General features: G+C 43.6%; 1 protein-coding gene across 2 annotated transcripts in view; it reads right to left on the bottom strand.

The window, feature by feature from the left end:
- Positions 1-17,340, bottom strand: part of LOC137353137 (transmembrane protein 87A-like) — a 67,898-nt gene that overhangs the window by 29,880 nt on the left and 20,678 nt on the right. Inside the window, exons 8-13 of one of the 2 annotated variants that reach the window (XM_068019169.1) lie at positions 17,040-17,139; positions 15,530-15,591; positions 6,948-7,131; positions 6,372-6,471; positions 5,433-5,526; positions 3,297-3,368 (exon numbers count right to left, since the gene is read on the bottom strand). In XM_068019169.1, coding sequence (XP_067875270.1) covers positions 3,297-3,368; positions 5,433-5,526; positions 6,372-6,471; positions 6,948-7,131; positions 15,530-15,591; positions 17,040-17,139 — 612 coding nt within the window. The remainder of the gene's footprint in view (positions 1-3,296; positions 3,369-5,432; positions 5,527-6,371; positions 6,472-6,947; positions 7,132-15,529; positions 15,592-17,039; positions 17,140-17,340) is intronic. The other variant, XM_068019170.1, reaches the window with a different exon arrangement.

Below are 17,340 nucleotides of genomic sequence, written 5' to 3'. Positions count from 1 at the left end.
GGAGCTGTGAGGCTGTGGTACTAACCACTGCGCCACTATATTACTTGAATGTCTCCCCTGTAAACAAGAACCGTATGCATGTCTGAGTAGTACACGGTATAGTTCCAGTAGGGCTTCCTCTCACTTGTACTCTACTGTTTGGGCTATTCTCAACTTCCTTACCCAGACAGTAGGTAAAATGTGCGACTTTCTACCATGTAGAATAGTTTAGTTTAGTGATACAGCACTGAAACAGGCCCTTCGGCCCACCGAGACTGTGCCGACCATCAACCACCCATTTATACTAATCCTACACTAATTCCATATTCCTACCACATCCCCATCTGTCCCTATATTTCCCTACCACCTACCTATACTAGGGGCAATTTATAATGGCCAATTAACCTATCAACCAGCAAGTCTTTGGCATGTGGAATAGCTGAAGTGAAAACGGTAATGCTAATAGGATTAGATGAAGTAGGGTGGGAGAGGCTTGAGTACAGCATAAGCACCAGCACAGACCAGTTTGGTCAAATGGCTTGTTTTTGTGCTATAAATTCTATGCAATACAGTTCAACATGCTATTGATTAGAGTAGCAATGATTGGACAGATTGAGTTGAGCCTACCAAGGTCCCTAAATCTTAGCTTCAACCTGAACTATTCCAACACAGGGCGGCACAGTGGCGCAGTGGTTAGCACCGCAGCCTCATAGCTCCAGGGACCCGGGTTCGATTCCGGGTACTGCCTGTGTGGAGTTTGCAAGTTCTCCCTGTGTCTGCATGGGTTTCCTCCGGGTGCTCCGGTTTCCTCCCACAAGCCAAAAGACTTGCAGGTTGATAGGTAAATTGGCCATTATAAATTGTCACTAGTATAGGTAGGTGGTAGGGAAATATAGGGACAGGTGGGGATGTTTGGTAGGAATATGGGATTAGTGTAGGATTAGTATAAATGGGTGGCTGATGTTCGGCACAGAATCGGTGGGCCGAAGGGCCTGTTTCAGTGCTGTATCTCTAATCTAAAAAAAAACACTATCCATGGAGTGTCACCCATTTTACCTTCCATGTATTTTATATTTGGTGATGTTAAATTCTGTCTATCATTCTGTCCACTTGCGTAATTTATTCAGTTTGTTTCATATTCCCCACGAAGCCGGCTCAGAATCAGCTGAGCCTCATCATTTAGTATCTTCAAAATTTACCAATTTGCATTCAGTTTCTGAATTGACGTCACTGATGGAAATTAGAAACAATCAATCCCTGGTCACCGTTTGTAACACTCCCTTCCTCTCCTGCCCCAACACTGACAACTCCTTTAACAAGTATCCACAGTCTTCTGTTCTGCTAATCTCATCGATTTTCAAGAGGTTAAATAATAGCCTTTCAAGTGATGCTTTGTTGAATGCTTCTGGAAGGCTACGCACATCACATTATGGTGCTTTCGACAGTACAGCTGGGATGCCGCTACTTCACCTAAGGTGTGGGGTATTACACAAGCAGCATACTGACCCAGCAGGAAGATTTCTTGGATCAATACTGTGGTGTTCAGGTACCAAAAGGCTAAATAAGCCCAGTGACAGCAGTGCATTCCAAATTACTTAGTACACAAGGAAATCTTTTAAAAAAAACACTGCTCCCCAAGAGCCATCAGATTTCTAGATCCCTCTGACTCAATAAGGTCTCCAGAGCTATCTGGGAGACCTTGAGGAGGTTTAAATAACCACAGCTATTCTTCAAAATTTCCTGACTGGATGGGCCGACAGTAATTAACAGTGACCACTGCCAGCAAAACAAAATGTGCCAGAACAGGTTTCTGTTGCGAGCTGTTATCAGATCTCCAATTGTCAAAATCAATGTGCGCATATTTTACAAATTGATTGCAAATTTTGAGGTGTTAAAATCATTAGTGAGCTGCACATGATCTTATTTTGAACTTACTCTAAATGCTGGAAACCTGGACAGTGATACTGGGATTTGGATGGGAGATAGAGTGAATAAAAATAACAAAAACCAAGATAATTCAATGTCCAGAATACGGTTAAACCCCCGAAAACCCACAGGCCACAATAATGTCTGGTGTGGGTAAAGGAGATATTACCCTGGTACATTAGCAGGTGCTACTGAGGTTGGGGCTGAGGCACATTGTTGGGGCACAGAAGGGGTTTTACCCTGTATTTTGGTTAGCCAGGTTACGTCAGACCTGTTAAATAACTGATGAAGACACTTAGTTGGAGTAGAAAATATTCAACTGCATCACTGATAACTCAACAAGCATGAAAATTAAAATTAGAGGTATTACAAAGCTGAAATCACCTCACACCAACAGTATGTTTAAATTAGGCTCACATGTTCTCCGAACCAAACCAGAGAGAGTCCTCCCTTCAGGGAGTCTCATTTCTCTTTGTTCTGGTGTCAGTGATACTGAATTCAGAATGCATTAACAATATAACTGCAGTCACTACGGCTGCAATGTAAAAATAGCCTTACCTTTCTCAGTATAGTGAAACAACATGAATGCATGAAGTGGCACATTATGGACCCAAGCCTTCAATCTCCCATGCCCTACACTCCCAGTCATGTCACTGTGCAGAAACACAGCACAAGTCTGCCTTATTTCCAAGTGTCGCAGAGGTCTGGAAGCAGATTTGCTATGCAGCTTCTCACTTATGGATTGTGCAAAGTATATTTCAGAAAAGAGGAAATGTTATAGGTGCACAACAGGGAAGAAAAAACAGCTGCATTTTTATTTAATAGGCTTTCAAATTGCATTCCATAGGGGGACTGGATTCCTATCCGTCTGAACTAAGGCACACCATGAGCAGAGTGCCGACTGTGTTTTGTTTTTGTCTGTATTTACAACAACATTTTCAACAAAGGTTTCATAATTTTCCTTTGGGTAACCCACACTGTGTCTCTAGGAGACAGTCCAAGAAAGCACGTCAACATTTGGAAAGGACCCCAACACAGAAACCCACCCTTAGTTTATGCTTTCTGCTCTATAGAGGGAAAGAACAGCAGGTAAATGTGGCAATTCCAATTTCCTAGTCTGTTATGGTGTACAAGAGATGCACGCCTCCCCAATTTTATTCAGATTTACTCAGCAGTTTAGAACTGAATCTGAGCAGCCAGCATTAAGCAAGAGCAGATCAGACTGTGCACATTTAAAGGCTGGAATGACACTGGTTTAATGGGTGAGTTTTCGTCAGTCATCATGCAGCGTACAAACCATGTTGTGAATATGTCAAATACAAAATCTCTCACCAGAAGATATTAAGAGGCCCAAGGGAGGGGAGGGTACGGTAGGGGGGGAAAAAGGATATCCACCATACTATACAGGAGTCTATTAACGCAAGGGAAATCTCACAGATGGTCAAGGCTGCTGTGGAATGCTCCTAAAAAGGGATATCAATGTTAGTTAACATAAATAGTACAGTCACAGAGGGATTCTATAATGTAACCCCTAAACAAGGAGTTAGCTTTCTTCCTCCTGCCCAAGGGAGCAACTTTGTTCTATCGCATACCGATACAGGTTGTCTAGGAGTTCTTGGGTTTATTCGTGTTGACTCTTGACTCCAGATACGACAGACAAACATCCAGACTCTCCCTGCAGCAGCAGGAAAGTTGAACAGTGGAATTGAGCACTTGTCTGTGACATTGGGAGAGGGTAGCTAGCACAGATGAGCCGGCATACTCCTGGACAGATCAATTTCTGAGGTACAGTGTGTCCGTTTTTACTGGAGGCAGGTTTCGAATTGCACTATACCCAGGGCAAATAATGTGGCACTGCACAAAATCCTTGAGCTTCTGTATTTACTCTTGCAGTTCAGTTTGCTGTCTGGATTTTACAATTTTACATGTAAAATGTTCAACTGATAGAAACAGATCATTTGCCCCAATTATAATCAATGTTGATAATCAGTTTGCCTTTGGAGCTGGATGAGCTGCACCAGGCAAACATTCACCCTGGCTTGTACGCAGCAAGAAAAAAAAAACAATCATCCAGCCCAACAAATTCTCCTCCCTCCCCTCCCAAAACAACTCGAGCTGTGGCATTTAAAGAAAAATTCACAGAATGTGGGTATCTTTGGAAAAACTGGCATTTATTGCCCATCCCTAGTTGCCCTCGAAAAAGTGGTGGTTGGTCTTTTTCTTGAACCACTGCAGTCTGTGCCGTGAAGGTGCTCCCACACTGCTGTTGGGTAGAGTGTTTCAGGATTTTGACCTAACAAAAATGAAAGTTTGATGGCATGAGACTTGAAGGAGAGCTTGGAAGTGATGGTATTTCCATGTGCCTGCAGCTTTTGTCCTTCTAAATGATAAAAGTTGCACATTTGGGCGGTGCTGTTGAAGTAGCCTTGAGGACCTGCTACAGGGCATCCTATTTATCGTATGTACTGCAGCAGCAGGTGTGCTGCTACTGAAAGATCCCATATATGCCAGCAACTCTCCAGTACTTCACCCAAATTCACCATTCTTCACCTGTGAGCTGTAATGAGCGTTGGCAGACTACATGACCTGAGAAGGCATCACAGCCAATCCTGATCCTGTCCTTGCCCAATATCCACAAGTGCACAATTTTCTGGTGTTGAGAGCAGTGATTCAGGAGCTGATTTCCTCCATCTGCTTCCTTCCCAGCCCAAAACACTACTCCCAGCTGTCGCACCCAATGATGTTAATCCAGCATAGCTGTCATCAAATGTGGCACTTACCCAGCTTGCATTACTCAGTACAACACCGAGTGTTGCCTATAAGCCATCAAGGACATTTTTTTTTGAAAAGTAAAATACCACTGCCACCACTACAGAGCGACAGGCTTCCTGCCTGCAGTTCCTTACACTGGGAGTGCCAAAGCTCAGCCAGATGGAAGATTCACTCAGCGTTCTCACACAACCCCTTGTGGCCAGTTTAAGAGCAGACTGGTAGACATCTGGCAAATGATCTTGCACAGATGGGGAATAATGGGCAGCACATAGGGAACTGGGATAGATGAGAGACAAGGAAAAAAGTTGCAGGGGGTGGGTGCGGGGGGAGGAAAGAAGAGAACGTAAAAGTTCAGGAGTGCTACTTGGGAGCACTGACTGGGAATCAAACCTACCCCATCTATTTTACAATGCCACTTAGACATGTCCAGGAGCTCAGTAGTTCATTGTGCAGTCTTGGGTAAAGAGTAAAGTCTCCAGTTTAGTCTAGCATAATAACCTGGCTCTCCAGAACCCAGAATCACAGAGACCCGCTTCATTGTGATTTCTACCATGGGTTACACAGACACAGAGAATTACAGGTTTGTGCTGAAGGGACTGCCCTATCAAACAGGCCTCTTTGCTCTTGACAAGTTCTTGTTCAAGTAAAAATTGCCCAGTCAACAATTCCTGCTGCAAGACCCAGACATACTGTCCTCTTCTTGACCCCCTCTACACCAAAACATTCTAGTTTAGCATCTTTATAGATTTTCATACCACAGTCACTCGCAGGACTCCTTCCACTGATGAAAACAGTAGGTACAGTAGACCAATGCCAATGACTTGACTTGAAGTGGTTCCCAGCCGAGGTCTGTTTAAAAATGTGAAATAATGTTTTGTTAGCAAGATGTCTTGCTTTCAAGTTCACAAAATACTTCAGCTGCTTTTGGACACCTTCCACCACCTAGAAGAAGCCTAATGCAGGTCACCTCTATCAGGAAGATGTAGTGAGGCTGAGGGGAACTAGCTTTTCTATTGCGGCTTACTCTTCCTGTTTGAGCCGAGACATTGAGTGTCAACAGGCTATTTGAAAAGAATTTGCATTTCTATAGTGCTTTACACACCCTGAGGACTTTCCAAATCCAGTACTTTTTCCAGTTCTGATGAATGGTCATCATTGTTAACTTTGTTTCTCTCTCTGCAGATGCTGCCAGACCTGTTGATTATTTCCAGCATTTTGTTTTTAGTTCAGATTTCCAAGATCCACAGTATTTTGAATAGTACCCAAGTCAAAAGGGCAGATGGTGCCTATGTTTAACATCGCATTAGCACCTCCAAAAGGGCAGCACTCCCTCAGAACTGGTTGTGTACTCAAGTCTCAGGAGTGGGCCTTGAACCCACAACCTTTTCTTTCAGAGGCTACCAACTGAGCTATGACCTGACCCTGCCTACAGTCCATGCCATTTCCAAGAATGGCTTACAGCATCCAGAAATGGGAGCCCCAGCTGCTTTCCCAACCCTTCTTTCCTGGGTCATGGGGTACAGAAACCAATTTTAGCTCCTACTGGGACTGCAATCAGGTAATTTGGTGCAGTCTGGAGATTGTAACAGAGGCTTTCCTAGGCCATATAATCAGTTCCACACTAGTTGCATCTTGCAGTACGAAATGCAACCGCACGGCAACTCAAGAGGCAATAGCTAAACAATACATCTTACTTGACAATACCATAGCCAAGCCCAGCGATAATGACCAGGATCCGAGCGAGGGTGCGTTTCACAGCTGACAGCAGCTCCGCAAAAATCACTGTCCCATGAACTGCAAGAGAGTTTAAAATTAGAATTGGATTTATTATATATATCAATATTAAAGAAAGTGCTATCACCTAAAATACATTTATGAATAATTTGGATTTTGTAGAAAACATTCTGAAAATACAGGGATGAGGATGGGCTAAAAACCAAAGAGAAAATTTTAAAAAGCTATTTTTCACCCATTGCCCCAGAAGTAGTTGGGGGCTTGTGTTGAGGTATGGGCTGGCATTTCTCTTGTGCCTTGCCCAAATTCTTTATGTGGGCCTTGACATTGAATGCCAAAAGGCTATGTCTGTGCAGGGGTCACAGCCAAGCTCAATACTGTCCTCACCCAACTCCCATGACGTTGCAGTCATCAATCAGAGTGCAAGCCCACGGCTAACTTTCTCCTACCACCCACAAACCCAGCGCTCATCCACTTCAATTTAAAATTTTTTTAAAATGAACAAATTGCCTCAGTTCACTTGTTTCACCATTTACCTGATACACCCTGCTGAAAGATCCTGTGGAATTCCGCATAGAAGACGGCTTTCTCCAACATTCCCAGCAGGATGACCCCACCAATCCAGTACTGAATCCGGATCAAATCCTTCCAGTAACAGGCTAACAGTAAAAGCCAGACAACACTGTAGAGCACATAGATGATACACATCACCATGTAAAACTGCAGGAAGAAAAACAGCAAGTGAGGCTGCATGGTTCTGCATACTATTGCAACATGAACTTATTAAAGACCATAAGCAGTTAACAGTGTAATCATCAGAGGTGGCACCCATATACAATGGGGGATTTCTTTCACTGTTGGTAATAGACATAAATGATACCTCCACTGTTAGAGCTTCAAAAACAGAACATGCCTTATAAATCTGATGGAATTTTCTGATGAGATGACTAAAGCATTGGACAGGGGAATGTCTATGGATGTTATTTATTTGGACATATATCCAAATTTGCCGATGACACAAAGATGTGTGACATGAGAGGCAGTGTAGATGGAAGCATAAAGTTACAAAGAGATAATAGATTAGGTGAATGGGCAAAACTGTGGCAAATGGATTTCAATGTAGGAAAAGGTGAGGTCATGCACTTTGGACTAAAAAGGATAGAACAGAATATTTCATAATGGTCAGAAGCAGAAGAGACTTGTGGGTCCAGGTACACAGCTCATTAAAAGGTCATGAAGTACAGAAAATAATCAAAAAGGCTAAAGAAATGCTGGCCTTTTTATCTAGGGAAATAGAATACAAGGGGATAAAAGTCATGTTTCAACTATATAAATACCTGAAGACCACATCTGGAGTACTGTGAGCAGGGGGAGGTGGTGGCGTAGTGGTAATTTCACTAGACTAGTAACCCAGAGCCCCAGGCTAATGCTCTGTGGACATGGGTTTGAATCCCACCATGGAAGATGGTGGAATTTGAATTCAATTAATAAATCTGGAATTAAAAGCTAGTCTGGTGGTGACAATGAAACCACTGTCGACTGTTGTAAAAACCCATCTGGTTCATGAATGCCCTTTAGGGAAGGAAATCTGCTGTACTTACCTGGTCTGGCTTACTCCAGACCCACAGCAATGTAGTTGACTCTTAAATGCCCTCTGAAATGGCCTAGCAAGCCACTCAGTTGCATCAAACCACTGCAAAGGAATCAAACCGTATGAACCACCCGGCATCGACCTAGAGACCGGAAACAACAATGGCAAACCCAGCCCTGTCGACCCTGCAAAGTCCTCCTTACTAACATCTTGGGGCTTGTGCCAAAATTGGGAGAGCTGGCCCACAGACTAGTCAAGCAACAGCCTGATATAGTCATATTTATGGAATTATACCTTGCAGACCATGTCCCATCACCATCCCAGGGTATGTCCTGTCCCACCGGCAGTACAGACTTACCAGAGGTGGTGGCATAGTGGTATACAGTTGGGAGGGAGTTGTCCTGGAAGTCCTCAACATTGACTCCAAATCGTATGAAGTCTCATGGCATCAAGTCAAACATGGGCAATGAAAACCCCTGATTACCACCTACCGCACACCCCGCCCCCCCCACCCCCCCAAACTGATGAATCAGTGCTTCTTCATTGTGAACACCAATGAGAACAAGTACCGAGGGTAGCAAGGGCAGAAATTATACCCTGGGTGGGGGACATCAATGTCCATCAACAAGAATGGCTCGGTAGCACCACTACTAACCGAGCTGTCCCGAGTCCTAAAGGACATAGCGGCTAGACTGAGTCTGCGGCAGGTGGTGAGGGAACAAACAAGAGGGAAAAGCCTACTTGACCTCGCCTCCACCAATCTACCTGTCGCAGATGCATCTGTCCATGACAGTATTGGTAGGAGTGACTGCTGCACAGTCCTCATGGAGACGAAGTCCTGCCTTCACATTGAGGATACCCATCATTGTGTTGTGCGGCACTATCACCATGCTAAATGGGAGAGATTTCCAACAGATATAGCAACTCAAAATTGGGCATCCATGAGGCGCTGTGGGCCATCAGCAGCAGCAGAATTGTATTCAACCACAATCTTTAACGTCATGGCCCGGCATATCCCCCACTTTACCATTACCATCAAGCCTGGGAACCCACCCTGGTTCAAAGAAGAGTGTAGGAGGGCATGCCAGGAGCAGCACCAGGCATACCTAAAAATTAGATGTCAACCTGGTGAAGCTACAACACAGGACTACTTGCATGACAAACAGCAGAAGCAGCATGCAATTGACAGAGCTAAGCAATCCCACAACCAACACCTAAGCTCTGCAGTCTTGCCACTTTCAGTTGTGAATAGTGGTAGCGAATTAAACAACTGACAGGAGGAGGAGGCACCACAAATATCCCCATCCTCAAATGATGGGAAGCCCAACACAACAGTGCAAAAGACAAGGCTGAAGCATTTGCATCCATCTTCAGCCAGAAGTGGAGTGGATGATCCATCTTAGCCTCCACCTTGGTCCCCAGAAAATCCGATTCACTCCACATGATATCAAGAAACGGCTGAAGGCACTGGATATTGCAAAGTCTATGGGCCCTGACAATATTCCGGCAATAGTACTGCTCCCCTAGCCAAACTGTTCCAGTATAGCTACAACACTGGCATCTCCCTGGAAATGTGGAAAATTGCCCAGGTATACCCTGCACACAAAAAGGACAATTCAACCCAGACAATTACTGCCCATTAGTCTACTCTCAATCATCAGCAAAGCGATGGAAGGTGTCATCAACAGTGCTATCAAGTGGCACATGCTCAGCAATAACCTACTTACTGACGCTCAGTTTGGATTCCGCCAGGGCAATTCAGCTCCTGACTTATTACAGCCTTGGTCCAAACATGGACAAAATAGCTGAACTCCAGAGGTGAGGTGAGAGTGACTGCCCTGGATATCAAGGCAGCATTTGCTAGGGCATCAAGAAGCCCTAGCAAAACTGAAGTCAATGGGAATTGGGGGAAAACACTGGTTGCAGTCATACCTAGCACAAAGGAAGATTGTTGTGGTTGTTGGAGGTCAGTCATCTCAGTCCCAGAACATCACTGCAAGAGTTCCTCAAGGTAGTGCCCTAGGCCCAACCATCTTCAGCTGCTTCATCGATGACCTTGCCTCTATAAGGTCAGAAGTGGGGATGTTTGCTGCTGATTGCACAATGTTCAGCAACATTTGCAACTCCTCAGATACTGAAGCAGCCCATGTCCATGTGCAGCAAGACCTGGACAACATCCAGGCTTGGGCTGATAAGTGGCAAGTAACATTTATGCCACAAAAGTGCCAGGCAATGACCATCTCCAACAAAAGAGAATCTAACCATTTCTCCTTGATGTTCAATAGCATTACAAGCGCCATCAACCCACTAACAATAGCCTGGGGGTTACCACTGACCAGAAACTGAACTGAACCAGCCACAGAAATGCTGTGGCTGCAAGAGCAGGTCAGAGGCTGGGATTTCTGCAGCAAGTAACTCACCTCCTGACTCCCTAATGCCTGTCCACCACCGAGAGGCACAAGTCAGGAGTGTGATGGAATACTCTCCACTTGCCCAGATGGGGGCAGCTCCAATAACACTTAAGAAGCTTGACACCATCTAGGACAAAGCAGCCCTCTTGATTGGCACCCCATCGATCACCTTCAACATTCACTCCCTCCACCACCAACGCACAGTGGCAGTAGTGTGTACCATCAACAGCAAGATGCACTGCAGCAACTCATCAAGGCTCCTTCGACAACACCTTCCAAACCCATGACCTCTACCACCTAGAAGGACAAGGACAGCAAATGCAAACACAACCTGCAAGCTTCCCTCCAAGCTGCACACCATCCTGACTTGGAACTGTATCACCGCTCCTTCACTGTCACTGGGTCAAAATCCTGGAACTCCCCAACAGCATTGTGGGTATAACAGCACCCAAGGACTGCAGTGGTTCAAGATAGCAGCTCATCATCACTTTCTCAAGGGCAATTATGGGCAATAAATGCTAGCCTAGCCAGCGACGCCCACATCCCATGAACGACTAAAATAAATACCTGACACCACACCTGAGGAAAGATATATTTGCCTTGGAGGGAGTGCAGTGTAGATTTACTAGAATGATACCTGGACTCCAAGCGTTAAGCTACAAGGAGCGATTAAGCAAACTAAGCATGTATTCCTTGGAATTTAGAAGGTTAAGGGTGATTTGGTCAAAGTTTTCAAGGTACTAAGAGGAAAAGATAGGGTAAATTATGACTCGGCATCAGGCTCAAAAAAATTAGAGCCAGACCTTTCAGAAGTGAAATTAGAAAAAAATTCTCATGCAACGAGTGGCAGAAGTTTGGAACTCTCTTCTGCAAATTGATGTTAGCTAACTTGTTAATTTTAATTCTGAGGTTGATGGTTTTTTGTTAGCCAAAGGTATTGAGAGATTTGGATATTGAGGGTTGTTACGCCAATATGTTTTGTTGATTGATAATTTTCTTTGGTCCACTGACTGGAGATGTGAATTATATTTTTTTAAAAAGACATTTAAAAAGACCAGCTAAAAAGATGCTTCTGTTGGCAGCTTATGATTATCTAGTCTGCTACATTGTATCCTACTTTGCAAAGGACTGTGAGGAGCGAGACAAAATGGCTGCACTTCCCAGTGAGAACCAAGAACCAGGAAGTTTAAAGGAACTACCTGTTCTTTTCAGCAGAGAAATACTGTTCAATGCTATGTTTGAATCACTGAGTGACTGTCATGTGACAAGTCCCTCCCCATCTGTGGTTTTAAGGTGGTGTTTTTCTCTGCAGCAGAGCAGCAACTAGACTCTGACAAGAGCAGAATTCAAGTGGGGGCCCCTCTCCATTCCAATTTGAAAGCTTTCAAATCCTGATTGTTGACTGACCACCTTTGCCTACTCTGGCTACAATCAGAAACCCCGTTGGAGGAAATCATCTGCATCGCTATCTCCAAGAAATCCATCGAACCAGTCATCTACCTCTTCAAACTAAAAGCCTCAGGACGACCGAATTCAGCTGGAAGTCAGCCGAATCACCAAACTTCAGACTGCATTCCTTTTTATTTTTATGCACTCTAATGCAATCAATCTACCTTTCCCCACTCTACAACCTATTGTGTGTGTAAACCTCGAGCGTGCGTGAGACAGTGAAAGTTGGCTCGTTGTTTATAATTTCAATAGTTCGGTTTAGATACAATAAAGTTTCCCTTTTTTTTGATAACTCAAGAAAACCTGTCTGATTAGTTCTTGTTATGATCATAGCAAGTAATTGACTAAAAACCTACTGAATTGGTCAGTACACCCACTTTAAGAATTAAACCTGTTGTGGTCAAACACGGAGAGGTAAAACAGGGAAGCCCTTCGACCCCTCCTCACTTGACCTAACAGGGTGTTAGGTTGCTCATAAGCCATAATCTCACTGAATGGGGAAACAGATTCAAGGGGCAAAATGGCCTTATACGAACATACGAATTAGGAGAAGTAGGCCATTTGGCCCCTCAAGCCTGCTCCACCATTCAGTAAGATCATGTCGATCTGTTTCTGTTTCGAATTCCACACTCCCATCTACCCAGATAACCCTTGATTCCCTTGCCCAACAAGAATCTATCTACCCCTGCCTTAAAAATATTCAATGATCCTGCCTCCACCAATTTCTGAGGCAGAGATTTCCAAAGCCGCACAACCCTCAGAGAAAATAATTCTCCTCATCTCTGTCCTAAAATGGCAACCTGTAATTTTAAAACAGTGCTCCCTAGTTCTGGACTCACCCACAAGAGGAAACATCCTCTCCACATCCTTGCTAAGACCATTCAGGATCTTATAAACTTCAATCAGGTCTTCCCTCACTCTTCTAAACTCCAGTGAAACCAAGCAGTCTGTCCTACCTTTCCTCATAAGACAACTCGCTTATTCCAGGTATCAATCTAGTAAAACTCCTCTGAACTGCCTCCAAAGCATTTACATCCGTCCTTAAATAAGGAGACCAAAACTGCACACAGTATTCGCGATGCGGTCTCACCAATGCCCTGTATAATTGAAGCATAACATCCTTACTTTTATTTTCAATTCCTCGCGTAATAAAGAATAGCATTCCATTCGCCTTCTTTATTATCTGCTGTACCTGCATACTAACTTTTTGAGACTCCTGTACTGGAACAACCAGATCCCTTTGCACCTCAAAATTCTACAATCATTCTCCGTTTAAGTAATACTCTTTTTTATTCTTCTTGCCAAAGTGAACAACCTCACATTTTCCCAAGTTATACTCCATCTGCCAGATTTTTGCCCACTCACTCAACCTATCGGTCTGCAACCTCCTTATGTCCTCTTCACAACATACTTTCCTACCTGTCATCTGCAAATCTAGCTACCATGCCATCGCTCCCCTCATCTAAGTCATTGATATAAATTGTAAAAAGTTGAGGCCCCAGCACAGCCCCTGCAGGACTCCACTTGTCCCATTCTGCCAATCAGAAAAGGACCCATTTATGCATACTCTTATCTGCCAGCCAGCCAATTTTCTATCCATGCTAATATGTTACCCCTTACACCATGAGCTCCTACTTTGCGCAATAACCTTTTATGTGGCACCTTGTTAAATGCCTTCTGGAAATCCAAGTACAGTACGTCAAGGGGCTCCCCTTTATCCACGGCACGTCACTCCTTCAAAGAACTCCAACAAATTGGTTCAACATGATTTCCCTTTCACAACTATTCCTGATTACCTTGAGTTTTTCTAAGTGGCCAGCTACAACCTCCTTAATGATCAATTCTAACACCTTTCCCCATGACAGACGCCAAGCTAACTGGCCTCTCGTTACCCGTTTTCTGCCTCCCCCACTTCTTGAATAGATGGATTATATTTGCTACTTTCCAGTCTGATGAAACCTTTCCAGAATCTAGCGAATTTTGAAAGATTTACACTAACGCATCTACTACCTCATTAGCCACCTCTTTTAAGACTCTAGGATGAAGTCCATCAGGACCCAGAGTCTTGTCAGCCTGCAGCTCCATTGGTTTAGTCAGTACCACTTCCCTGGTGATTGTAATTTCACCAAGTTCCTCCCTTCCTTCCACCTGCCGATTTACAGCTATTGCCAGAATGTTTTTTGTATTCTCTATAGTGAAGACAGAAGCAAATATTTGTTCATTGCATCTGCCATTTCCTTATTATCCACTATTAGCTCCCCATTTTCACTCTCTAGAGGACCAACACTCACTTTACTTGCTCTTTTTCTTTTTAGATACCTGTAGAAACTCTTGCTATCAGTTTTGACTAGTTTTAGTCGCTAGGAACAGGTCATTGCCGGTGTTTATGCTCCACACAAGCCTCCTACCACCTTACTTCATCTCACCCTATCAATATACCCTTCTACCACATGTACTTAAATGCATCTGTACTATAGGCCTCAATTAATACAGGGTGGTAGCAAGTAGCACATTTCCACCACTCTTAGTAAAGAAGTTTTGCCTGAATTCCTTATTAATCGCTTACTGGATTATTAGTGACTGTTATATTTATGACCCTCAGTTTTGGGTATACAACTGGTGTGACAGATTCCTCAGTTGGTAGAATGCTTGCATCATTAAAACAAATTAGTTGTTTCATTGCTGTTTTGGGATCTGGCTGGACAGAACGTGGCTGCCTTGTTTGTCCATGTAACTTCACCTTTTGAATTGAGGCGCTTTAAGCAACATAAGATATTGTGTAAACCTGTCAGTCTTTCAGTTCAAAATGCTCTTGCCAGACACAGCTCTGGTGGATACTTTCAGTTCAAGTAGGCGGAGTACAACATTCGTAACTCCTCACCTCAATTTACTGAAAGTGTAATGGCAAACACGGAACAGAGTGTACCTTCACTGTGTGTTAAGAACTGCTTTCATGACAAATGCATATCTCTGCTTACAGTATGCTGCAGTTTGGAAAAAGTTAAAGACTTGCAATTAAGTAGCACAATATATTTTTCAAATCACAAAATGCTCCCACCACTTAAATGCAGTAAATAGAACACTGACGGTGATAAAATTGCTATGCTAGTGATGCTGATTGCTGATCACAAAGGCAGCCTGGTTCACTCCTTCCTCAGGCCGTCCCATCTCACATCAGCTCCAGACTGGGATACCCTGGCTAAACACCCCAACTCCCCTCACAGGGTGAGAAAAAGCCAAAAAAAAAACAATCCTTCTCATTATACTGAGTGATGACTTGACCCATGATAACCTTAGAATAGGCTTGAACACTCCATTGGGTGTGATCCCTCAGCAATTGTGAAAATTGAAAACTGGCTAAAAAGTGTAGATTTCCCAAGCTGAAATTACATTTTTAAAAAAGGCTGCACGCAACGTGATTCAAAATCGGTCTGTTCATTTGCAAATGTGTGGTGGGCCTGTTTGAGTCTGGGTGTCTTTTAATTAAATGCGAGTTTAGTTTTGAGGATTCTCCACCCATTAGCCCACAGACATAAAATACAAACTGGGTGGTTTTATTTTAATAAAAAAAAGTCAACAGATGAAACTCTCTGCCGAACATGAAAACAGCCTTTAAAAGAATCAGATTTATTCGTAAATTGCTACTGGAAATCAGTACAATACTTACGATCATTAGTGGCCAATCTGTAGCAGAAATATATTCATAGGGTCCCAACATTTCCACTTCTACTACAAAGAGAGATAGAGCACAAAATGGCAATTAATCTAGAAGCCAGAAGTGTAGAACTCAACCTATTTAACATGCGCAAGTTACACTGAGGGCAAGTGACCTTTCAAGAGTTGGACACTGGCATGCTCACAGGCTCTGGGGATTGTTATGTAAAAATTGCTGCACTAGGCAGCAAATCACACGACATGCAGTAACAATATGAACACATCCTGTCTCTAGCAGGATGTCACACGAGGTTACTTGCCCCAATTCTTCTACTTTTTTTCCCCCTCAAGATTTGAGCAGAATGACATAACAGCATGATGTACACTGTGTGCCACTGCCAGTTAGAAAATGGTACACAATGTCATAATCACAGACAATCCTGCACAGAGACCTCCAAATGACCAACTTGAAATGCGGGCCAGCGATGGGTTAATCTCGCCCATTTTATATTCTGCACTGCTATCTCATGCCAGGGCTGGATGGGTTAGACACATGACTGACACTTCAAGCAGGTCGATGCATCTGAAAAGGTTAATCGGGATAGGTACGGTCTGCTTTGCTTAACCCTACCCAAACTTCGCAACCCAGAATACCTGTCAATGTAACCACACAAACACAGACTCAAAAAGGGGAAAACACAGCAGTCACTTCCAATGCCACTTACACTCCCCAGACTTAGCCCCAAGGATCATTCACAAGCCAGTGAAGTACTTTATGACTCACTTATCACTATGACATGAATCTCCTGGTCTGTGTACCATAAATGTAAATAACAATGTGAGGTAGCCTAAGAACCAATTTAATAAATAAACACAGAAAAATGCTGGAAATACTCAGCAGGTCTGGCAGCATCTGTGGAGAGAGAAACAGAGTTCACATTTCAGGTCCATGACCTTTCACAAGCTTGATGAAAGGTCACAAACCTGCAACGATAATGGCTTCTTGCTTCACAGATGCTGCCAGACTAGCTGAGTATTTCCAGCATTTTCTGTTTTTATTTCCAATTTCCAGCATCTGGGGTATTTTGCTTTTGACCCAACATAATAAAACTTGGCATCACCTTACTATTACTTCCCACCTTGTCTCATCTACCCTTCCCCCTTTCCCAATGGGTTCCCACACTGTAGGCCATGGCCCATCACCCAGATTTTGCAGATCAATCCATCATGGCTGGCACAGGTCCAATACTGATCTGGTCTCAAAGACGTGTGCTCATGTTCCAATGTGCTTTCCTCAGTTCTAAGCTCCACAAAGCCACAAATTCCAAGGTTTTATACATAGATTCTGCTTCTTGGCTGCAACAGGTTTTGCAATACCATCTGTAGAGGTTAGGGACTGGTACAGAAATGATATCAAAATGATTTCCTCTGCCCAAGCCCAGTCAATTGTAGACCATTGCCGCCTTAGCCGTGGCTGAAATCGGGGTTTTGTGCATTATTTTGTTGCTGTATCAAAAACCTACAGATTAGATTCCAGTTTCTGTTATCAGTCTTTGGCTCCGCTTCTTGGACCTCAATGATGAAAATATATGGCGCGTCCTCCCAGGTCTGTGCCACCGAGCCCTGCAAAACATGAAATCATGTCAACAGGGGGCAATTTAACAAATCGAACGGCTACAGATTTTTTAAAAAAGAATTATAATTTACCTAGTTAATATGTTCAGTAAGTCAACCAACATTTACAACAGCTAGTCATTTGGTAATACAGAACTTGGGTACTGCTGAAAATAGAGAGATGCTGTCAAGGCTTTTCCTCTTGCACTC

This window comes from Heterodontus francisci, chromosome 40, assembly GCF_036365525.1.
Source record: "Heterodontus francisci isolate sHetFra1 chromosome 40, sHetFra1.hap1, whole genome shotgun sequence".
NCBI classification, from domain to species: domain Eukaryota; kingdom Metazoa; phylum Chordata; class Chondrichthyes; order Heterodontiformes; family Heterodontidae; genus Heterodontus; species Heterodontus francisci.
This window is presented reverse-complemented; position numbering and strand designations above follow the sequence as displayed.